Source organism: Rhododendron vialii, chromosome 10a (assembly GCF_030253575.1).
Source record: "Rhododendron vialii isolate Sample 1 chromosome 10a, ASM3025357v1".
NCBI classification, from domain to species: Eukaryota; Viridiplantae; Streptophyta; class Magnoliopsida; order Ericales; family Ericaceae; genus Rhododendron; species Rhododendron vialii.
Genome location: NC_080566.1, coordinates 16,770,941 through 16,792,372, shown reverse-complemented (window position 1 = coordinate 16,792,372; position 21,432 = coordinate 16,770,941). Strand labels below are relative to the sequence as shown.

Here is a 21,432-nt window from a genome sequence, read left to right as displayed (position 1 = left end):
GTATAACACATCTTGAAGATGCATCATGTCTTTTTTCTGTTAAAAAAGTAGATTTTGAATGCATAATGCCTTCGTATTACGCATTTTGTGAGTTCGCAATTAACATCACTCATTTTGCTAATGCGTGATGAGACTGGATTTTGCGGTGGCAGCGGCGGCGTCATTGTCTTTATGGATCTGGGTTTTCATTTGTTTTTTTTTTTTTTGGGTCAAGAGGTTATCAAAGACCAAGCTCTGAAAAGAGCTATCCATACAGTAACGACGAGAGAAAAGTGGTGGTAACGGGAACTGATTTTTTTTCCGATGGTGGTGGAGGTGTGGCTGTCATGGTGGTGGGTCTGAAGTGGTGGTAACGGGGAGAGAGAAGGGAGAAGGAGGAGTGAGTTGTGTGTAATAATTTTAGGAATATTTTTGTCAACAAAAAATAAGGCATTTTTATCCAAGAGTGATTTATTTTAAAACAGATTATGTATAAAAAAATTTGTGATTACAAATAACTCGACCAAAAATTGTACTAGTAACTACCCCAGTTGCGTTTCCCCACATCTATTGATAGTCAATTCCACATTTCCCATCTCTCTCTCTCTCTCCAAAAAGAAACAAAGTCAAAAAACAGGAAAGCGCCACTCCCGTTCGCCAACGCGCAGCCTAATTTCAAACCCGCAGTTACGTATAAACTATGTACACTATATAGACACAGAGAGGCGAACAAAACAGGGCTAGGCCTATAGATAGAGAGAGACGAACAAACGCAGACCCTTCTCTCTCTCTCTCTCTCTCTAAACCAGCGGAGATCCGGAAATGCAGGCATGCAAATACATCTTACGTTCTTCCTGTTCTCTCTGTCTTTTATTGTAAAAAAATTGGCTAACTCTCTCTCTCTCTCTCTCTCTCTCTCTCTCTCTTGTGTAAATTGCAGAGGATCAGTTCATTTGCCATCAAGCTTCTATTGATCACATTCTGTGTGTTACTAGGAAATTGCTTCAGTCTCGAGGTCATTTCCTAATATCCCCGTCATTTTTATACTTCTCTTGTAAGGATAAATCAATCAGGATTGTAATTTCTGCGATTTATTATAATCCTCATCAATTTCCCAAATTTTTTTTTCCTCGCGTGTATAAAATACAGATTGGGGAAACCTGTTCTACTGATAGTCAGTGTGATGCCGGCCTACGCTGCGAAACATGCTCTGCAAATGGCAACACCCGCCCCAGATGCACCCGGACTCAACCCTTGATTCCCACTTCCAAGGTACAGAGATACGTACGTATACTTGCAAAGATATGACTAGTATTTCCGTCCCAAAAGAAATTGTAAAATATACTCCTTATATTTGACGAGGAGGATTATTGGTCAAAGTTAAAATGAGGGCTATACCTCTTGTTTTCTGTGTGTAATTTGATTTGAACTTTTCTACGAAGGATGTGAATTTGACTTTTTCTTGATAGGATGCGAATTTGATTTCAGCAAAAAAATCACCCTTTCTATTTCGAAAGGGTTTTTACTTTTCTTTTTTTTTTTTTTTTTTGTGTGTGTGTGGATTTTGTAACGTTGATGTTTTCAAATTTGCGAAATAAATTTTGAACCCACAGCAAGTCCACAACCATTATACGAATATGAACAGCAAAAAAATAATATAATATAATATTTATACGAATATGCATTTTTAGGGGTCCTTTGTTTGTTTGTCGGGACTAATAGTGTAATCTTCTTTTAAAACTTTGAAACCTTTTCGAATTTTCAAATATATTTTTAATTTTTCTAATTTTTTTATTGAGTTCCCTAAAAATGGATTTTAAAAAGAGAACTTTTGACCTGCGCATAGGATATGCAATCCAACCTAATTAGTAATGACTCGATGAATAATGTCCCACAAATTTTCAATGCAACAACTATTTGTACGTTGTAACGCCTTTCTCACATTGGGTGGCACCCACACATATCCTATGTCTACATTACGTGAGAGAGCATTACAAATAACCGTTGCATTGAAACTTTTTTTGTATTATGTATCCACACTTCGTTAGATTATTTATCTAATATCCGAAGCAGGTTTAATTTTAAGGCAAAATGATTTTGGTACACCACTTTTTATGATGGCACTCCAAAAATTGTCTTTTAGTGTAAAAATTACGCATAGCAAGACGCACTAAAAGACAAATTTTGGAGTATCATCATAAAAAGGTGGAGTGCCAAAATCATTTTTCTAATTCTAATCTGAATATTCCAATCAAACACCCTATATGTGGTCCTCTTTAGCATACACTCCAATCCGATGATCACATCCCGTCAAACAAAGATTCCTATATTATATTAGTAAGTGTTACTAATGATTAATTTTGCGAATTGATGGCAGGTGAAAGGTCTACCGTTCAACAAGTACTCATGGCTGACGACCCACAATTCTTATGCTCTGTCCGGGGCTACGTCTGAGACCGGATCACCCATTCTTTCTCCGACCAATCAGGAAGATTCGGTTACCTCTCAGCTTAAAGTAAGATTACCACTTTCGGAACTTTGCATTTGCTTGGGAATTTCTTCTTCTTGTTGTTTTCATTTATAAATTTAGAAACATCATTGATTACCAATTACCCAAAAAGTTTAGACGTTATGCATGTCTTGTGTGAGAGATGATAGTTTAATGGTGTTTAAAAAGTCCATGGTATGGTTGTTAGGAGGAAGTCATACACGCACTTTTTTACACGCAAATATTCAAAAAGAGAAATTGTTATGAATGCCCAAGCTGTACCCTGACGTGGGTCCCACAACAAGTGTTTGTGGTGGGTCTCGCCTCCATTGGAGTTATGGAGTAATTTTGTCCACATACAGTGATAGAGTTTGTGTCTTTGTGTATGCAAGTTTTTGTGTGTGCAATACTGCAAGTATACCTATGTGAGCCTGGAAAAACTATTGTTGTTGGTATTGAATTGATTAAAACTCATTAGAATCCCCTACCATAACTGTTGCACTACTTGAAAGTTGAAGGTTCAAGTGGTTGGGAGTTGTAATAAATTGCTGTCCATGTTTGCTTAGGTTATAAACTAAGCATCCAAACTTACCTACCAGTATCATTTGACTTATTTATGTCAAACAATTCTAAGACATGATATTTGAACTGAACCTTGAAATAATCAGGTTCATATTTGGAGTTGGTCCATGTACAAAGCAAGCATGTTGGGTGCCAAATAAAAGGATTCTAACTAATCCATATTTCTAGAGGTCATGACCTAACAGCACCTCATGAAAAATGTCATCTGCAACTGCCTGAGCACAGCGACGAGTGCAATTTATCGCAGAATAAGCCTCCCAAATAAAAAGACAAACAAACAAAAATAGAAAAGAACTCAGAGAAGATTGCTTAATGTCAGATAGCTTGATTAGGTTGTTGAACTCGTTTCCTAACACCATAAACCTCAAGGGACAACTAGAACTTAACATGGTATTCAAGACACCTTTTCTTCTCGGGGCTTTATTTGCATTTGTCTCCTGTTTGCATTATGTTTCTCCCCTTTACATTCTTCCGTTGCAAGTATGGATGTTTACATCCGAATGAAGTATATGTCGAGTACTACCTTAATTAAACCTTGCATTTACTGTGTTGTCAAAATACTGTTATTAGATGAATCGCTAGCATATATGGACATGCTACTATTGTTAATTTGATTCCAGAAATCAAGGAATTGACAATTTGATTTTCCTCCGGAAATGATTTAATAGTTCCCAATCTACATTTCTTTTTTTGAACTGCTCCCAATCTACATTTCAGACGCAATCATTTTTAACACAGGCTTCATTACTTGGTTCGCTAAGGATTTTTTTTGTTTACTTATCTGTAGAATGGCATCCGAGGGCTCATGCTTGATATGTATGACTTCAACAATGACATCTGGTTATGCCACTCCTTCAGTGGAAAATGCTACAACTTTACATCATTTGTGAGTTTTTAAAAACTAAACTGCAATTGTGCTTCCGAACTGTGAAAGTTATCTTATGGCTGATTTTTAAACATTTCCCTCCTAGCAACCTGCTATCAATGTGCTGAAAGAGATTCAAGTGTTTCTGGAAGCAAATCCAACAGAAATTGTCACCATCTTCATCGAAGATTATGTGACCTCTCCACAGGGCTTGACAAAGGTTTTTAATGCATCTGGTCTGAGTAATTATTGGTTTCCAGTGTCTCAGATGCCCAAAAGTGGTGTAGATTGGCCTACTGTGGATGATATGGTCCAGAATAATCAACGATTGGTAGTCTTCACCTCAATATCTTCCAAGGAGGCCACTGAGGGGATTGCTTATGAGTGGAGATACGTGGTAGAAAATCAGTGTGAGCACTCTTTCTTAGTTCTTTTTCCTTTCAAAACCTGGATTTTGTTGGAAGCAGGTCATGCTTTTGCCAAAACTTATTGCAAAATCAGACATTGCCTATGGGCCATTTTTTTAAAAGGAAACTTTTGATGGATAGTGAAAATGATGGAAAGTAAGGTGAAAGAAATGATTATCAATGTCCATTGTACGACTTGTAGTTGTTTCACGGGTTCCATTACTGCTGGTCAATGGTCCTCCATTCCTCCTACTTGATTGAAACGAACCTCGTTTTTCTACTCTTTAGCCTGAGTCACAGTTCAAGTAGAAGAAATTTATGTACGCTTCCACATTTAGATTTTGGGTGATAAAACTAGAACAACAATTGTGGCTTAACTGGTTTTCACTGTATGTTGGATAAGTATAGAGGAGGAATGAGAACACCGGAACAAAAAATGGGGTGGGCATTGAAGTGGAAGTAATGTAGGAAAAGAAGGAAACCATGTCTATAGTTCCTCACTTTCACGGGAAAAAGTTCCTTACATACGATTATTTTGTTGCAAACCAATCACTAATTAAAAGGCTTAAAAGGTTGTACACGAACTGTACTTCCTGCGGTTTCTAGGACTTTCTTGCTTTTTGGAAAACAAAAAGGATCATTTTTTTGGGTAGTTCCTGTATTTTTCCTCATTCTCTTGCTAATAAAAGAAATCCTTGGGAAACTGCAGATGGGGATGACGGAATGGTGGCTGGTTCTTGTCCGAACCGTGCGGAATCATCTCCTATGAACACATCAACAATATCCTTGGTTCTTCAGAACTACTTCCCTGATAATCCCAACATAACAGAGGCCTGCGTTGACAATTCTGATTCGTTAATCAGTATGATGAATACTTGTTATCAAGATGCTGGGAAGCGGTGGCCAAACTTCATTGCGGTTGATTTTTACCAGGTAAGGGATATGATTGAACTGCAATTTTATATGACCTATCTATGTAGTCTTGTTCTAGATTGGTCAGAAACAAATTTTTAACATCCAGCTAATGGATCGAGATCTTATTAACTTGTTCTAGAGAAGTGACGGTGGAGGAGCCCCAGAAGCCGTGGATGAGGCAAATGGTCAGCTGACTTGTGGATGTGATAGCATTGCTTATTGCAAGGTTTGTAACTTTCAAGTTATTGACAAATGAAAAATCTGGTAAAATAGAATGCTTAGTATTTTAAGGTGCAAGCCTTTTTTCCTTCGTACATATGTAGTTTCGTGGATTTTTTGCTTTTTGTTTTTTCAGTTTGCAGAAGTGCTAAATAAGTTCAACCCACAAAATAATTCATCTTTCTGTATATTTTATTTTATTTTGGCCTCAATTCAAATTATCAGATACTACGTAAGATGTTTCCCCATTCTTTATATAGGCTTTCTCATAAACAAGAGGGAACAAAAATGAAAAAGAAGATTCTTTGGTAACCTAAATCAGTTTCAACCTTTTGACACTTGATTTCCTGCGGCAAATAAACTGAATCTAGGGCATCTGAGCAGTTGGTTTCTAGAAACAACCAAGAAATGGCTAGGAGAGAAACAATTTGGGGTGTAAGAAAATACAAAAAACAACACTTTCTATGCAACACGTTGGACACAAATGTAGATACGCCCCTCACAAAGAAAGAGGTTCCCCCCGCAAGGGGGATCCCTGGCTCTGGGGGACTCACTCCTTGTGAATGCGCATATACAAATCTTTTCTCAGAAAGAAAACAGAACTGCAGAACAGTACTACACTCCCTAATCAGATCACCATTTGCATTACCCAATACAATATTTGATTTACTCTACCTAATCCCTACCTATCGGTAATACCTAAACCATATGAAAGTTGGATCTGTGCCTATCAATTATGTTTGTGGTCATATATTATATTAGAAGCTGGGTAATCAAAATAGAGAGTTGGTAGAATGGCTCAACCTAACCCACTATATTTTTCATGTTTGGACAGACAAATGCGACGTTTGGCAAATGCGATGTTCCTGTGATCTCACCTCCACCACCGGCTGGATTATCATCACCCACAGGTGGCGGTCCTACAACTGAAACTGTGAGTGATGATTCCAATATCAGCAGGCCAGTTCATCTGCTTTGGCTTATCGGGATATCTTTTACCGCGCTTATCTTGCTATGCATGTAAATTGCTTGTTGTTTATGTAACCACACTCATCTATTTTTTTGGAATGGAATTTAACACATTTGTTGTTGATTGATTTAAAAATCTTTGTGACACAGAAAGTACACACGGAAAACATTTTGACATCACTATTCATTTCACTCACATGTAAATTGCTTGTTGTTTATGTAACCACACTCATCTATTTTTTTGGAATGGAATTTAACACATTTGTAGTTGATTGATTTAAAAATCTTTGTGGCACAGAAAGTACACACGGTAAACGTTTTGACATCACTATTCATTTCACTCACATGGATATGAAAGGAGATATTGGACTACTCTCAAGATCATCTGGGCATTATGTTGGAAATGGTTCTGTCTTTTAGCCTTTTCAACCAAATGTTGGATTTGGTTATGACTAGGGCTGTAAACGAGCCGAATTAAGTCAAACCCTATTAGATTTATGACCCAACAGTTGAATTTAGGCTCAAATTCAATTCCTCGGTAATTTTCTTTCAAGTAACACATCAATATTCTTTGATATACAACAAAAGTTAAGGGGAAAAAAAAAAAACCAACGTTATGACCAAGATTATCAATAATATGTAATTATGTGATCTGATCGTATAAAACCTAGGAGGACCGACGAGTTTTCCACCGAAATCGTACCGACGGACTCGCCGGGCGTCTCCGGCCACCGGACAGTCAATCCGAGCCGTCCAAAAATTCTATTAAAAAAAATGTAGGCGTCCGCGCATATACACGAAAAATAGGATGTTTGGATCAAGTACCTACACACATCGGATTCTGTTTATTCCTGTGAGGACCCCCTTGTTTTTAATTTTTGGACAGCTTGGATCAGTCGTCCGATGGCCGGAGACGGTCCAGCGAGGCCGTCGGTATGATTTCGGTGGGAAACTCGTCGGTCCTCATAGACGGACTAGTATCATATTAGTGGGGAAAAAGATTTTGCTAAATTATACATATACCCTTAACACATTCTTAACAAGTGGATGAATAAGTGACACTCACCAACCCAAAATACAAGCTCTCTCACCAAAATCCAATTGAAATTTCTCAACAAACTTGTCTCTCTTGTCTCACATAACTATGGTTTCAACCAAGAGATAACAAGATCGCATTGAGATCGTCAAAGAACGGAAAGTGACTGAAGGCCGCACCAAAGCAAAGATCTTCCAACACTAGAGCTTACCAAGCCCACGAAAAGTGGGGCAACCGAACAACAATAAAGATCTAATAAAGAACCCTAAGGTTCTGCGAAGGACCCCCCAATGGATTCTCAAAAGGAACTACGAAGTTCAACCCTAATTGAGGGAGCGAAGCTATATTTATAGCCAAAGAATCATTTCCAAATATAACTCTTTCCCAAACTGATTTGGTTGCACTCCAAGTCCTTAAAAAGAAACTCCAAAACAAATCTTTAGTATCGTACAAACCAAATTTCGAAGTGTTAACTGTTCGAACATACTTCACCAAAATCTGGACGAGAAAAACATAAGCTTCAGAGTTAAAATACAAGCCGGTCGTCTGGACGGTCTTGACTCCCGTCCAAACAGAAAAACCCAAATTGAGCAAAAATCCTACAACTTCGATGTGTTATACAATTTGTAATGCAAATTATTGAAGATTTTCTAGAGTTCTTGTAATGAAATTGGATTTTTCGCATATAGCTGGACATTTAACGATCAGAATAAAATATAGAGCAAGAGCAATGCTTTGGGCACATCTTATGAGCACTGATTACAACACGCCGTCCAATGTATATGGATCCCCTTAAAGCAATATAAGCCCATTGAATTAGATGAATCTGGATATATTTGTGTTCAGATTTGTGTTTACAGACTTTGTTACCTCCAAAAAGTGTAATGTGCTGCTAGGAAAATGAAGTGATGCAAGGGTGTGCCATGGTCAGTACATGGAAAAGAAAAGAAAAAGAACAAGGGACTTGGAAAGAAACACAAATAAAGGTTGCAAGAAATATAAAAAGGATAAATGCTGAGAAGCTGTAAATCTATCATTAATATATTATAGAAATGTGTGTAAGTCTTCAAAGTCTCTAAACTTTAAATCCTAATTTTCTAGATTTGTTATTATATATATATATATATATATATATATATATATATATATATATAAAGAGAGAGAGAGAGAGAGAGAGGTGGGAAGGTGGGTGGGTGGGTGGGTGGGAGAGAGGTCTTGAGGGTTGAATATGGAGAAAAAATTATTCTATGCCTCTAGAATACCATCATGTGCTACTCCAAAATTATTTTTCACACACGTCTTTTAGTGTATATAATGAGGCCAATGCTCGCGTGCATCAAATACAAGACCGGAAAAAAAATAAAATTATCTTTTTTATCAACTAGCGTTGTACCTGTTTGATGCACGAGAATCAAAAACTACTAGTGTGATTTTTTTTTATCTCGTGCATCAAACGGGCACAGACACTAGTATGACCGGTAATTGAATGATGAGGCAAGAACTTTGGGCCTGCCCAATTTTCTCCTATTTATAGTGCAATACCCTGAGGTTAGCCCCATGAACCCTGCTCATGCCCCATGTTCTGACCTCAGCTAACCGCTTCCTTTTATTTGGATGAAGAAAACCATTGATTGTTCCGTGATGTCGCCTTGATTGCTACCACGTGGTATTCGACCTGGTCTCTTTAAACGGTTGCAAACCCTTCCTCCTAGGGATCTTAATCCCCACGAAACATGTTGCAAAGAATTCAAACCAGCAAGTCTTGCACGACCCAAACCCTATTGAAAACCGCTTGACCACTTTCATGAAATTAGGAATATCGCTCAACAATAATGACATAGCGGAATTCACGAGAGACTAGTTAGCGTATTAGTCCAAACGAGATAAACAACTCGTCGCAACGAGCAATTTTTGCGCACTAGAAAGAAAGAGAAAATATCTGTAATATTATTGATAAAAGTTTAAAAGTTGAATAATTGAATAGGTTGCAGCCCCTTTTATAAGACCCTAATCCTAAAAATTCTACAATAAAAGAAATCTTAAATCATGCCATAACAAGCGGCATTAAAGAAAAGATATTTTCTAATTAATTAAAATAAAATCCTAATTCTTGTAGACCAAAAATCCTAGTAAAGGTAAAAATCAAAATCAAACTGAATACGGAAAGTTAATAATTCTTACCTAAATGAAAATATTCCTAATTAAAATCTTATTCTAAAACAATAAAAATAAAATACAAAAGCTCTCCATTTTTGTCTTACATCAAATAATTATTCGACCACAAACACTTACACATACTCACATCTTTTGGTGGACCCAAGAGCGAAATTAGGAATTGATTCTGTCCTGAGCTAACCTAAAAAAAATTTCGATGGACAAAACAATATATATAATATGCATACAGGCAATCTCTGAGAAATAAGGCTTGTAATCCATTTAATGCACCACGTATATTACTAATACCATTGACCTCGGATATCTATTGATTCTGTCCAGATTGTAACGATTGAGTACATCGGAATCTATTTCTTAAGAGTTAATGTAGTGATGTCTTCAACATACAGAATATGAATAAAAAAAAAGGTCCTGTAAAAACTCTTGGACATCAACAAATCTCAAAAAATGCTCCAATTTTTTTGTTGTTGTTCCATCATAATTGGGAGAATTACCGGCAGGAGGCGTGGACTAGGATTAATTACCAATACATGGGCTCCACTCTTGAAATTACCACCCTCATGACACAAGTAAAATTATTCACCAAGACATGGTAAGGCTATGTTAGTTTACAATTCTACCCCTACCTACATATATATATGCAACATTGAAGCCCTAACACTTAACACCACTGTAACGATCCTGATTTTTGGTAAATAAAATTTTTGTTAAATATTTAAATTTTATTTTAACTACTTGGATTTGCTACTAAAAATTTCTTTTTAATTTTAATAATCCGTCATAATTAGATTTGAGACTTATAAAATTATATCTGTTCGCACCGAACAATCTAGTCAATTTCTAAAGACAAGTATGCTTGTAGAAGCACTTGGATTTTTTTTTCTAGTGAGTTAAATAAAGTCCTTAAAAATCTTATTTCTTGGCTAGAAATCCCACTTGGCAAGTAAGGTTAGTTTCCAACCGATTAGTTGGAGGAACCGGACCACCGATTCACCTAGTTACGTTACCCTAACCCTAATTGGACCATTTAGACCATCTTTGAGCTTTATGAACCCCTCCAAACCCTATAGGACCATTAGACCATAGGAGTAATCATTTTTACTCCCATGACAAGTCATTTCAAACCCTAATTATTACCAATATTCCTTTACCCCTTGGTCCATAATTGTTAGGGGAATTTTTGTCCCTTGGTTAATAGACCTTTGACTTGCCAATAAGCATGACAAGACAAGTCATACAAAGAATCTCATCATTTTGCTTCCAAAAGAAGCAAGACTAGCCTTGTCATGCATGCACACCTATGTTCTAGCCTTAAGCCTAACTATCTTAGGTTTTACTTTCCTAGATGAATATATACATGTCACGAATCTCTATTTTTCTCCTGCTTAAAGTAGTTTTTAGAACCAACTCCCTTCGGGAAAGTTGTAGAGCACTTCGAAACCTTCAAGTTAGATCCAAGAACCATCCCAATCGGTGAAGAAATGACAAAGATATTGGCATCCGAAGTTCAGTAAAAATCTCGAATTTCCATTTCCAGACAGCATACTGTCTCTTCCTTTATCACCATTTTTCTCTTACTTAAATTAGTTTCTAGGATCAACTTCCTTCACGAAAGTTGTAGAGCACTTTGAGAGCTTCAATCTCGACCCAAGAACGATCATATTCGGCCAAATATCGACCGAGTTACTGCTATCCAAAGTTTGGTCCAGATTTGCGAGTTTTACCGCCCGTAGAAAACTTCCAACTAGCTTATTCGGCCCCGACTAGTTTCGGATCAAGGTAGAACCCCTTAACTCTACGTATAGCATAGAATCGTACATTAGAAAGTAGAATATTCTTGATTCAAAGTATCAATTTCCTTATCGTTTTCCTTAAGTAGATAAGGTTATCTATTGTTTAGTTTAAAGTAGATAAGGTTATCTATCGTTTACAATGCATGATTATCAATAAGTTTATCTCGCTAATGGAAGTACGAGCATGCTAGATAAATGACTTTTTCTTAAATAAACATATGTTGTTTAGAACTTCCCTCAAAGAAAGAAGGAACGATTTTCGAAAGATAGAATTTGACACTTGAATAGAAGTATTCGTATTTTGATCTTTAGGATGGTTATGAGCATGGTTATTAATATAGAATTGGATGATCTTGCTAGTTTAGTTTCAAGATTTCAATGAATGATTTATGTTTGTAAAAAGTCCTACCGCGGAGTCTATGCATGAGAACGAGACACAGAAATCGAGAAAATAGAAACATGACATCTAGGGTGTGGTTAACAAGAAAAATGTGTTTCGAAGGAGGAAATATTTTTGAAACTACGTAATGACTGATTTTGATGGCATTATGTGAGATGTGTGTGTGAATGTGTGCCAATGGGAACCCGGGACGGCGGAACCATTGTGAGGATACTCGGGAACCCGGAACGGCGGAACCGAGGTTGGGTGTGTGGCTTGGTTATCCGCGGAGAGGAGCCAATGCAAATGTGTGCCAATGGGAACCCGGTGCGGCGGAACCATTGTGAGGATACTCGGGAACCCGGAACGGCGGAACCGAGGTTGGGTGTGTTAAAAACGGATTTTGAAAATGTTGATTTGGTTATGAAATGTGGAAAATGGGGACACGGTCTACGATGAGTTGCGTAGGAGAAACACAGAAAAACATGGACACCAACGATACTTGAATAGTGAATGTGGATGTGTGATTGTTACTATTCGTCGTATATGATTTACTGTTTGTAAGTTATGAGTTAGTGGGTAGGGTTTACTCTATTGAGCTTTTGTAAGCTCACGGTGTTACCTTCGGTGACCCTGACATATTATATTGGTGGCGACGCCGGTATAATGTGTCAGACCTCATAGATGAACAGGGTGAACATTATACCTTGGAAGCTTTCGGAGCTGAGGAGCTGGCCAAAATGGAAGAAGAGGCGGAGCAGTAGATATGAACCCTAGTCTACCCTCCTTTTGTTTAATAAAGTACTCTTGGGAAAATTATGTTGTAATATTGAGCTAGACTCTATTTAGATTTTCAATGAAATTGCCTTCTTTAACGTACCCAAAATTGGGGGCGTTACAACCACCATTTCAACGTTTTCCTTCTCTCTGCAATAGCTATCCAGGTACTCTCTCTCTCTCTTTCTCTCTCTCTCTCTCTCTCTCCTCCCCTCTCTCTGGCTTTTTCTTCTCTCTCCTCTCTCTATCTATCGTTCTGTCTCCCTCTCTATAATATTCAAGTAGTTGAGACGATTTTGTGGTTGTTTTACACAGATTTTGACCCAAATCGTATATGTGTGTAAGCATTACTTTTGCGCGTGCACGGGCAAGATTTCGACACCAATATGCCTACTGGACGGTTCTGTAAAGGGAGAAACCCCATTGATTATCTTGGTAATATTATCTGCTTTCTTGATTTTCTTGTTTGGTTTGTGAGAAAATGGAAGAAAATGAAGCAAGATTGCATCTTGGGTCTTGTTTCTTTTTTGGGTAAAGTGATTCTTGGGTCTTGGTTTTGTTTCTTTCTCTGTTTTCGAAGACAACGACCAAAAGATGCCTAAGTCACCGGAATACATGTCAAGGTCTCTAACTTAACAAAAGCTCTTGCCATCAAACAAAATAGAGCTCAAAATTGAAAGAGTTTCTTTGTTTTTGTTAGTAACAAGTGACGACGAAGAGACTTGAAAAGATTTAGCTTTTGTTCCCATAGGCTTGGTCCGAAAGATTTAAGTCATTGTCCAAGGTTGAATGTAGTGGATATTTTTTAGGGCGATTAGTTTCTCTGACCTGTCACTGATGAGGTTCTACAGAAAAATATGTGAGTTTGTCTTTGAACTATTCCAGCTCCTTTGAGATTTAGTTTCATTGTGTTTCTCCTTTTTTGTTTGATCTGTATTTGTATATATTAGTTGCACTCTGCATTTTTGCCACGGTTTTATCAATTATATTTACGCAATCAATGTTACATTTTCTTGATGGTAACTAAAGGTAGTTGCTTATGATGTGCTTGCTATTAGGAATTTTAAAACGAGGAAATGTCAGATGCACTGAAAACTCTGTTGGGGTGGAGGCGCAACTTAGTAATCTGGCATAGTTTTTCCTCTCATTTTTGTTGCTATAGTTTGGTGGAATTGGAGCACTTGTTATCATATACCAGTTTTTCCTCTATCCTCCCTCCCCCCCCCCCCCCCCCCCCCCCCCCCCCCCCCCTCCCTAAATTAGTCAACCAAATAGCAAGTTTTAGGCTTCATTAATTGGAGTGGAGGATATTGCTAAGAGAACTCTAAGTTTGTAAATAGTTTCAAGCAATAACATGCACAATTGACTTATGTTGTCATGGGCAATACTTCTATTCATATCCTCTCTTCAAATTTAGTAAAGTTGGGTCTCCCAGGAAGCAAACTTTAACCAAAATCAGCACTCCCTCCATTAGTTGGACTGACAGAACCATGAGCTTTCTACGAGGAACTTACTTCAACCAAAATCATCACAAGTTGTGAAAAATGGTGGGGTTGCTTAACTTTTCGTGTTAGGGAGGTGTTATTATTCTTGATTCCAACGTGAAATGGGATTTGTTCCTTATTCCTTGGGACAGCATTTTGCAAATTCTCACCCTTAGCTGTTGACACTATTGAATTTGGTTTCTTTTTGCACATTAACTTAATATCCTTGCAGTTTTGCATCTATTGTTGCATACGCCTATTAAAGCACATGCTGGTGAGGTGTTTACACCAATTCTATTAACTGCAGTTCAAGGTGATTATGTTCATGAACTTCATGTTCGCTAATGCCTATTTTGTTCATAATTTTTGTGGTCCAGGAAATCGTGCCTCTACGAAAGGTTTGTTGGAGACCTGAAACTAATTCTAGGTCTGTGAACCAGTGGAAGAAAACAACTGGTCCTCATATAGCCAACTCTTTGCGAGTGTATCTGTCTAATAAATCAATGCAGAAACAGCCAAAAGTGGAGGTGGGTTCTCTTGCTCCTCAGGCTAATGCAACTGTATTCGCGGAAACAAAAGTTCTACCACCCAAAAGTTTTGAGATTAGTGCTGCGAGTAATGTGGGAGCTCCAGTAGTCCCACCGCCAAATGTTGCTTTGACAAGTACTAGTGCTACCACAAGCACCATCACCAACGACTGTTCAAAATACGCCACAAGGATAGGAGTCCGTAGTTTTAGATTGCTTTTGTCTTTTTGATTTATTTGCCACTATGTTTGGATCATGGACTTGGGGAGAGAATTATGTGGTAAAAAAAAACAATAATTTTGATGTGGGGAATGGTTTAGTTTGCTTAACTCGTGTTTGTAATTAGTTTTCTTTTTAATGTTATGAGTTTGTTCGTCTAAAAAAAAGGACAATGGTTCGTAAAAGCAATTCTGCAACGAAAAACAATGGTCGTAAAAGACATGACCTTTTGCAACCAGCAATCTAGTCACTAGAAGAAGGTAACAAAATGTGATTGAAATGAGCAATTACAATCACAGTTCTACCAAAACTGTGATAAAAAAGTATTATTTCTCAAGGTTTCACTATTAGTAAAGTAAGTTGAAAATTTGTTAACAAAATATGAGATGGCTTCCGTAACTTTCCGTAAATTTCTACCCTCATGTGCCCTCAGACTTATTATTAAAATGGTCAATCATATAGGACAGGGTTCTCTAAAAAAATATGGTCCATACAGACATAGAGTGTAGTCGTTTAGCAATATAGACTTGGTCTTGGTCTTAAAAGAACCACCAACTTTTCACGCTTACCAGTTGCCTAAAAATACGACGTACTCTTTATACAAGAAACATATGGTCCACAAAGACATAGAGTATAGTCTTTTGGCAATATGGACTTGGTCTCGGTCATATTTATGAACCACCACCAAACTTTTCACCCTTATTACTTGCCAAAAAAATATGACGTGCTTTTTATACAATAACCATATGGTCCATACGACATAGATTGTAGTCTTTTAGCAATATGGACTTGGTCTTGGTCTTGAAAAAATCACCATCTAACTTTTCACACTTATCACTTGCCAAAAAATATGACGTGCTCTTTATACAATAAACATATGGTCCATACAGACATAGATTGTAGTCTTTTAACAATATGGACTTGGTCTTGGTCTTGAAAGAACCACCTACTTTACACGCTTACCACTTGCCCAAAAATATGACATGCTCTTTCTTCAATAAAGATATGGTCCACAGAGACATAGAGTGTAGTCATTTAGCAATATAGACTTGGTTTTTGTCTTGAAAGAACCACCAACTTTCCACGTGTGGGCTACCACAGCCTCGGGCGAGATCGGGGCGGCCCAAAAAAAAACACATACCGCTCCGGCTAATTGATTTGAAAAATTTGAAGAGTCGCCACCCGGATTTATGGTTCGTCACCCGAGAAACCGTTTTTGATTTGAAAATTGATTGACCTGAATTGAAAACCAAAGATCATTCGAGGGTTCGGAAGCCATGTTACGAGGGGGGAAGGGTTTTACGGCACCCCCCCTCGCCCGACGCGATGTCGGTCTCTACTAAACGTTTGTGGGATTTTTCAAATGGATTTTGTTTCGTTAAACATGTAGCAGGTATCCACAAGTGTAGCAAATAGAAGGTGTATGCTGGTGCTTGTGTACAAGGTGTGATGAAATGATGATGGGCACATGCATGATGGCAAAGCAGTATAAACTGCTACTGGATCAACTCTCGAGCGCTTGAGAGTACTCTCGAGCGCTTGGGAGTGCTACTGACCAAATCCTGCAGAGTTTGTTAGTCTCGAATAAGATGCCAAATAACGGTGTACACTGGTGCATGTGTATGGGAGGGTGATTATGTGATGAAAGACAGCAAGATAACAGGGAATGAAACACTCCTCACTGGCTTAACTCTCGAGCGCTTAAGAGCATTCTCGAGCGCTTGGGAGTGTCTGAACCCCCACCTGCACTTTCTGTTAGCACTGACACAACACAATGTAAAGACTGCAAAATGAAATACTGTTACACAGACCACTGGCTCAGCAGAGGACTTGAAAAACTGAGATGGGACCTCAAGTTTTTCAAGTCATGTATCCTTGCCATTACACAAACGGATCTACAATTCTAAAAGACCAAATGTACACATCTATACATGCAGAAGCTCAGAAAACACAGAAAACTGGGAAAGTGAAATGCAATGGCATGCATGCACTCCTGAGCGCTTGGGAATGGATCCGAGCGCTTGGGAGTGAGCTGCATGCCAGCTTACTCTCAAACGAAAAAAATGGTACTGCTTCACCATACAAACATCCTTATCTGAGTTTTTAACAAGAGAATATCTTATTTTTAACTTAGGAAAACTTTATTCTTACTTGAAATTTGTAAGAAACATTTCTGTATTAGGAAAAATGATCTTCTGTGTCTACATGCCAGAATAAAACCATTTCGTTTAAAAGTGCATCTCACCCCAGCCTACTGCTTACCAAAATGCCATGCATGGGACTGGAAACTGTCCCGAGCGCTCTGGAGCGCTCTAGAGTGTTTCCAGTAGGGGTTTTGGGAAAACATTATTCATGGACTCTTTGCTTTTGCCTTTTCACTAAGGTCTCCCAACCATGCACCAGTATTAAGGACTGGGACAGGCTGAGAGACCCCCCTCAGAAGGGAGAACAACCTCTTGATTTGAACCAAGGATAGAAATGATTCTACCTTTATTTGACACTTTGCTCCTTGGATGGTTGTGAAAGGTGAATGTGGAAATCAGAAACTGAGAGTGCTCTGGATTTCTTGCCTTTTTCTTTGATGATTTTGAAAGAGACCTTTGAAGTTGGGCAAGACGTTTTTTGTTTTTAAGACCTTTTCCTTTGAACAAGAAAGAGGGAAGAAGAGGAGTTTAGCGAGAGAAGATTTTCGTCCCCCCCTTTTTTTCTGCTGAAAGACAAGGTGTATATATATAGAGGATATAACCCATGGTTTTGATAATCAAGTGATTTTGAAATAAATACATTTTTAAAGAAAGAAATTTTCAGCTGATCTCTTCTCTGACTGAGGTTGAGTGTTGACTCACCTCAGCCGGTGCAATGATGGCTTGCATGGATAGTGGGAATCTTTTTCACCCATTGGGCACTGGGAGAGGTCTTGAGCGCTATGGAGTGGTCTTGAGCGCTTGGGACTTCACTCTCGAACGCTTGAAAGTGAGTCAGGCCAGTGGTTTTTGGAAAACAGTTTGGAGCGCTTGGGACTGCTTCAAAGCGCTTGGGAATGATTTTGGTCATTTCCTCCAAGGAGCAACGTCTCAATTGGTACATGGCTTGTTCTGATCCATATTCATCATCGGGGAGCCCCAGGGCCACAAATTAAGGAAATTTGACAAGTCCAAATTGGGGTGTCTACACCACGCTTAACACTTGCCCAAAAATATGATGTGGTCTTTCTACAATAAAGATATGGTCCATAGAGACATACAATGTAGTCTTTTACCAATAGACTTGGTCTTGAAAGAACCCTCACCTAACTTTCCACGCTTACCAATTGCCCAAAAATATGACATGCTCTTTATACAATAAACATATGGTCCACACAGATATAGAGTGTAGCCTTTTAGCAATATGGACTTGGTCTCGAGTAAATTAAAATTTAGTCATTAAAGATAAAAAGTGTAGTCTTTAGGAACCATAAACTGTCTTTCATGATGGTCTTTTTCGATGTAATAGAAAGTCTTTTATATCTTTTTAGTTGCCCTTTTTGGCCCAAATAAAGTTGGTTGAGGTTGAATAGAAGATAGGTCTCATTGGGGAGACGTAAAAACCCGACAAAATACATAATCTATACATAATAATTTAAACCGTACAAGTAGGCTACAAAATACATAATCCCAACATAATAATTTAAACCGAATAGGCCAACAAACTACATAATCCCTACATAATAATTTAAACCGAATGGCCCAACAAAATACATAATCCCTACTTCATTTCCTATTTGTCATCAGAATAATCTGACAGTTCCTTATCGGTTGCATATTGCGGATCCCTCTTAATTGCTCTAATTGTTTCATATGGGTCTGACTTGTACATTTTAGCAGCCCTCATAGCCTTTATTATCAATCCTTGACGGATTAGCCGCTTGCACATAGCATTAATCTCCAACTGGAGCCTTTCGCAAATGTCGTCTTGGAGACGGTTTGGCCTTTTTCCATCTATCATTTGTGCGGAGAGTGCTTTAGGCACCTTCAGTAGGTACTTACGACATTTTGCTTCCAATTTGTTCCTATGTTCAAACATTAGAGGCCAGTTAAGTAAGGCAACAACATCACCCTCAAACGAAGATTGGTTCCTGCTTAGCCTTCAAACCTCGCCTTCAAATCAGGTTGAGAAAAACTCCAAGCGTAGGGCTAGGTCGTCGGTAGCATAATAACCGAAAAGTCCAGGATCATACCCACAGAGAATCAAAAACAGCTTATTCGGAATGTAGGTTTTATATGGTGGATTGTGGCGTTTAAGACGGCCAACTTGGTTTTGCTTTTAACGATGGAAAGGCTAAAGCAACAAATTAGATAAGAGATTAATAAACTAAAAGAGGCAAGTCTAGGGATCGTCTAAACCTTGACTTAAGCTGTTACCGGTTCTCAATTATAACTCAAGCGAGAGTCACGACCACGCGCTTACACGCGGAAGATTTAGCTTTAAAAGACTACGTTTATCGAAAGATGTGATTAATCGGAGCTAAACCAACCTATTTTTGCTAATGTATCTAACACGTAGGAGGCCACGAGCCCTCAATATGTCGCTTGCCAAGACTGCTTGACTAAACGATAAACCAAGGAGTTAACACCCCTCGCTTAGACCAAAATGACTAGGTTAATGAAATTCCGAAAACCATGATTTTAAGCCCGAAGGTTTGAGAACCAAATAACAACCTAAGTCTTTGGGAAAGAGTAGCCCAAGACTTAGCCAAGAGACTACTCACACATATTGAAAAGACTAGAAATTATGCTAGGAAATGAAAACATGATTAACCGATAGAAACGGAAATAAACTTGATATTCACAAAGATCTAAAGAGTAGCTACAACTTTAATAAACGAGAAAACATCAAACTAGGAATTAAACTTACAAGTATTGAAGCTTGAAACTAAGAACAACAATGGAGAAAAACTAGAGAGAAAACTAACCAAGAACATAAAGTAGATTTTAGATAAAGTGGGAGAGAAAGGTATTTATACAACTCAACTTATCTCCCAACAAATATCCTACAAACATACTATAAGTAGCAACTATTCCATAAATGGAAGGTTGAAAAAGCAACAAATATCTGGCCGAAGGCTCGCCGTATTGATACAAATTATACAAAGTATCGATACCACACCGTTATCCTGAATTGGCCATTTCCTACGTAACACACCCGTATCGATACAGTTTAAGGCCGTATCGATACGGAATAACCTGCCTTCCCATTTAACCAACGTGTATCGATACGGATTATGGCCGTATCGATACGCAGAGCTTATCTTCAGAAAGGAAAGCTAGCCTTCAGAACTTGACACCCGACGACCACTGGCTTGCCCGACGCTTCTCGCCTTCATACTTTGGTCACTTTGGCATAAGTTCCACTGGGCGAGGATACTTAAACTAACTTGGGGGTTGGCTTTGCGATCAAAATACGCCTTTTAAGGGTGTTTTGCCTGAAACACTTAACAAACTACCTTACGAGCAATATTAAATAAAAACGATAAATTATAACTAAAAACGCTACTAACTAACGGACTTAAGCACCACGATCAAGCAATCTTAGGTGCTTATCAGTTCCAATCTAGTATGAAAAAAGCATCTTCAGTCGCATCGTACTACAACGTAGGCTTGATAAACGTTCGTTTGCCGCGCCTGTTGTACAAACCAATGGTGTAGTCTAATCTAGGGAGGCGCCGTTGATCTTCACGTTGACCTACCGCCGCCGGTGGTGGTTTAGTACCGGCCCTGTGCCAACTCTTGTGCACTTAAGCATCAATGCCCAACAAACAAGAATATAAACATCGTATGAATGTTGAACCACGTTGCCAACTCTTGTGCCTCCACCAAAAATTGGGGCAAGTGGGGGCATGCTTTCTTTCTTTCTTTCAAGAATAGAAAAATTAGCGAAACACAGATCAAAGATGCTATAACCTTAATAGTAACATCTATTAATCTTGTACACTTAAGCATCAATGCCCAACAAAAGTCACTAAAAGAAGAAATGTGTGAACAAAAAAGTATGGCAAGATAACGACAAATGAATCATGAATTGGCCATAAAATTCCAACGAAGATTCAAAACATTTGGAAACCCAATTTTTTTATACACCTAATTGATTAAGTAAACCATCAATACACATGGACTTATTCATGATAAACTGGTGCTAACTAAGCTGATCACCCCAGGCACTTAAAGCTGAATGGAATTGTTGACATGACCAAATCAACCTCTTGACACAGCATAAAAAGTCCCATTAGCATCCAAAAAATGGAAGATCCTTATCTTCATAGAACCCTCATTGAGCCTACAAAGTATAGCATAATGATCAGATCAAACCTCACCGAAACTGGAGTGTGGAGGCACGAACTAACAATCCTCATAACAGTCTTCAAAATTTTATGAATATGCAGCTTGCAACATTTGATGATGGATTGCAATCCTCTTACTATTCTTCAACTTCAAAGGCGAGCAGAACTTGGATATAAGCAGGAAAAGTTTAAAGTAGTATCAAAGAAAAAGCATTCCCATGATCTACTGTTTAAAACACAACATGGAACCTGCCAAGGAGTAAGGCAGCTAACACTAGCAGTTGGAAAACAGAATAGGAAAG

At 38.2% G+C, this 21,432-nt stretch overlaps 1 protein-coding gene across 1 annotated transcript; it reads left to right on the top strand.

Annotated features, from left to right (window-relative positions):
* Positions 1–585: 585 nt before the first annotated feature.
* Positions 586–6,560, top strand: LOC131303695 (PI-PLC X domain-containing protein At5g67130-like). The gene is made up of 9 exons (XM_058330685.1): positions 586–807; positions 920–994; positions 1,129–1,251; positions 2,357–2,494; positions 3,837–3,935; positions 4,021–4,324; positions 5,031–5,254; positions 5,376–5,462; positions 6,291–6,560. The coding sequence occupies exons 1-9, from the start codon at positions 802–804 to the stop codon at positions 6,477–6,479; spliced, it is 1,245 nt and encodes a 414-aa protein (XP_058186668.1). The 5' UTR covers positions 586–801; the 3' UTR covers positions 6,480–6,560.
* Positions 6,561–21,432: the final 14,872 nt, after the last annotated feature.

Coding starts and splice junctions, on each gene's coding strand:
- LOC131303695 (XM_058330685.1), top strand. Junction 1,252..2,356: donor CCTTGATTCCCACTTCCAAG/GTACAGAGATAC, acceptor AATTGATGGCAG/GTGAAAGGTCTACCGTTCAA. Junction 5,255..5,375: donor TTGCGGTTGATTTTTACCAG/GTAAGGGATATG, acceptor AACTTGTTCTAG/AGAAGTGACGGTGGAGGAGC.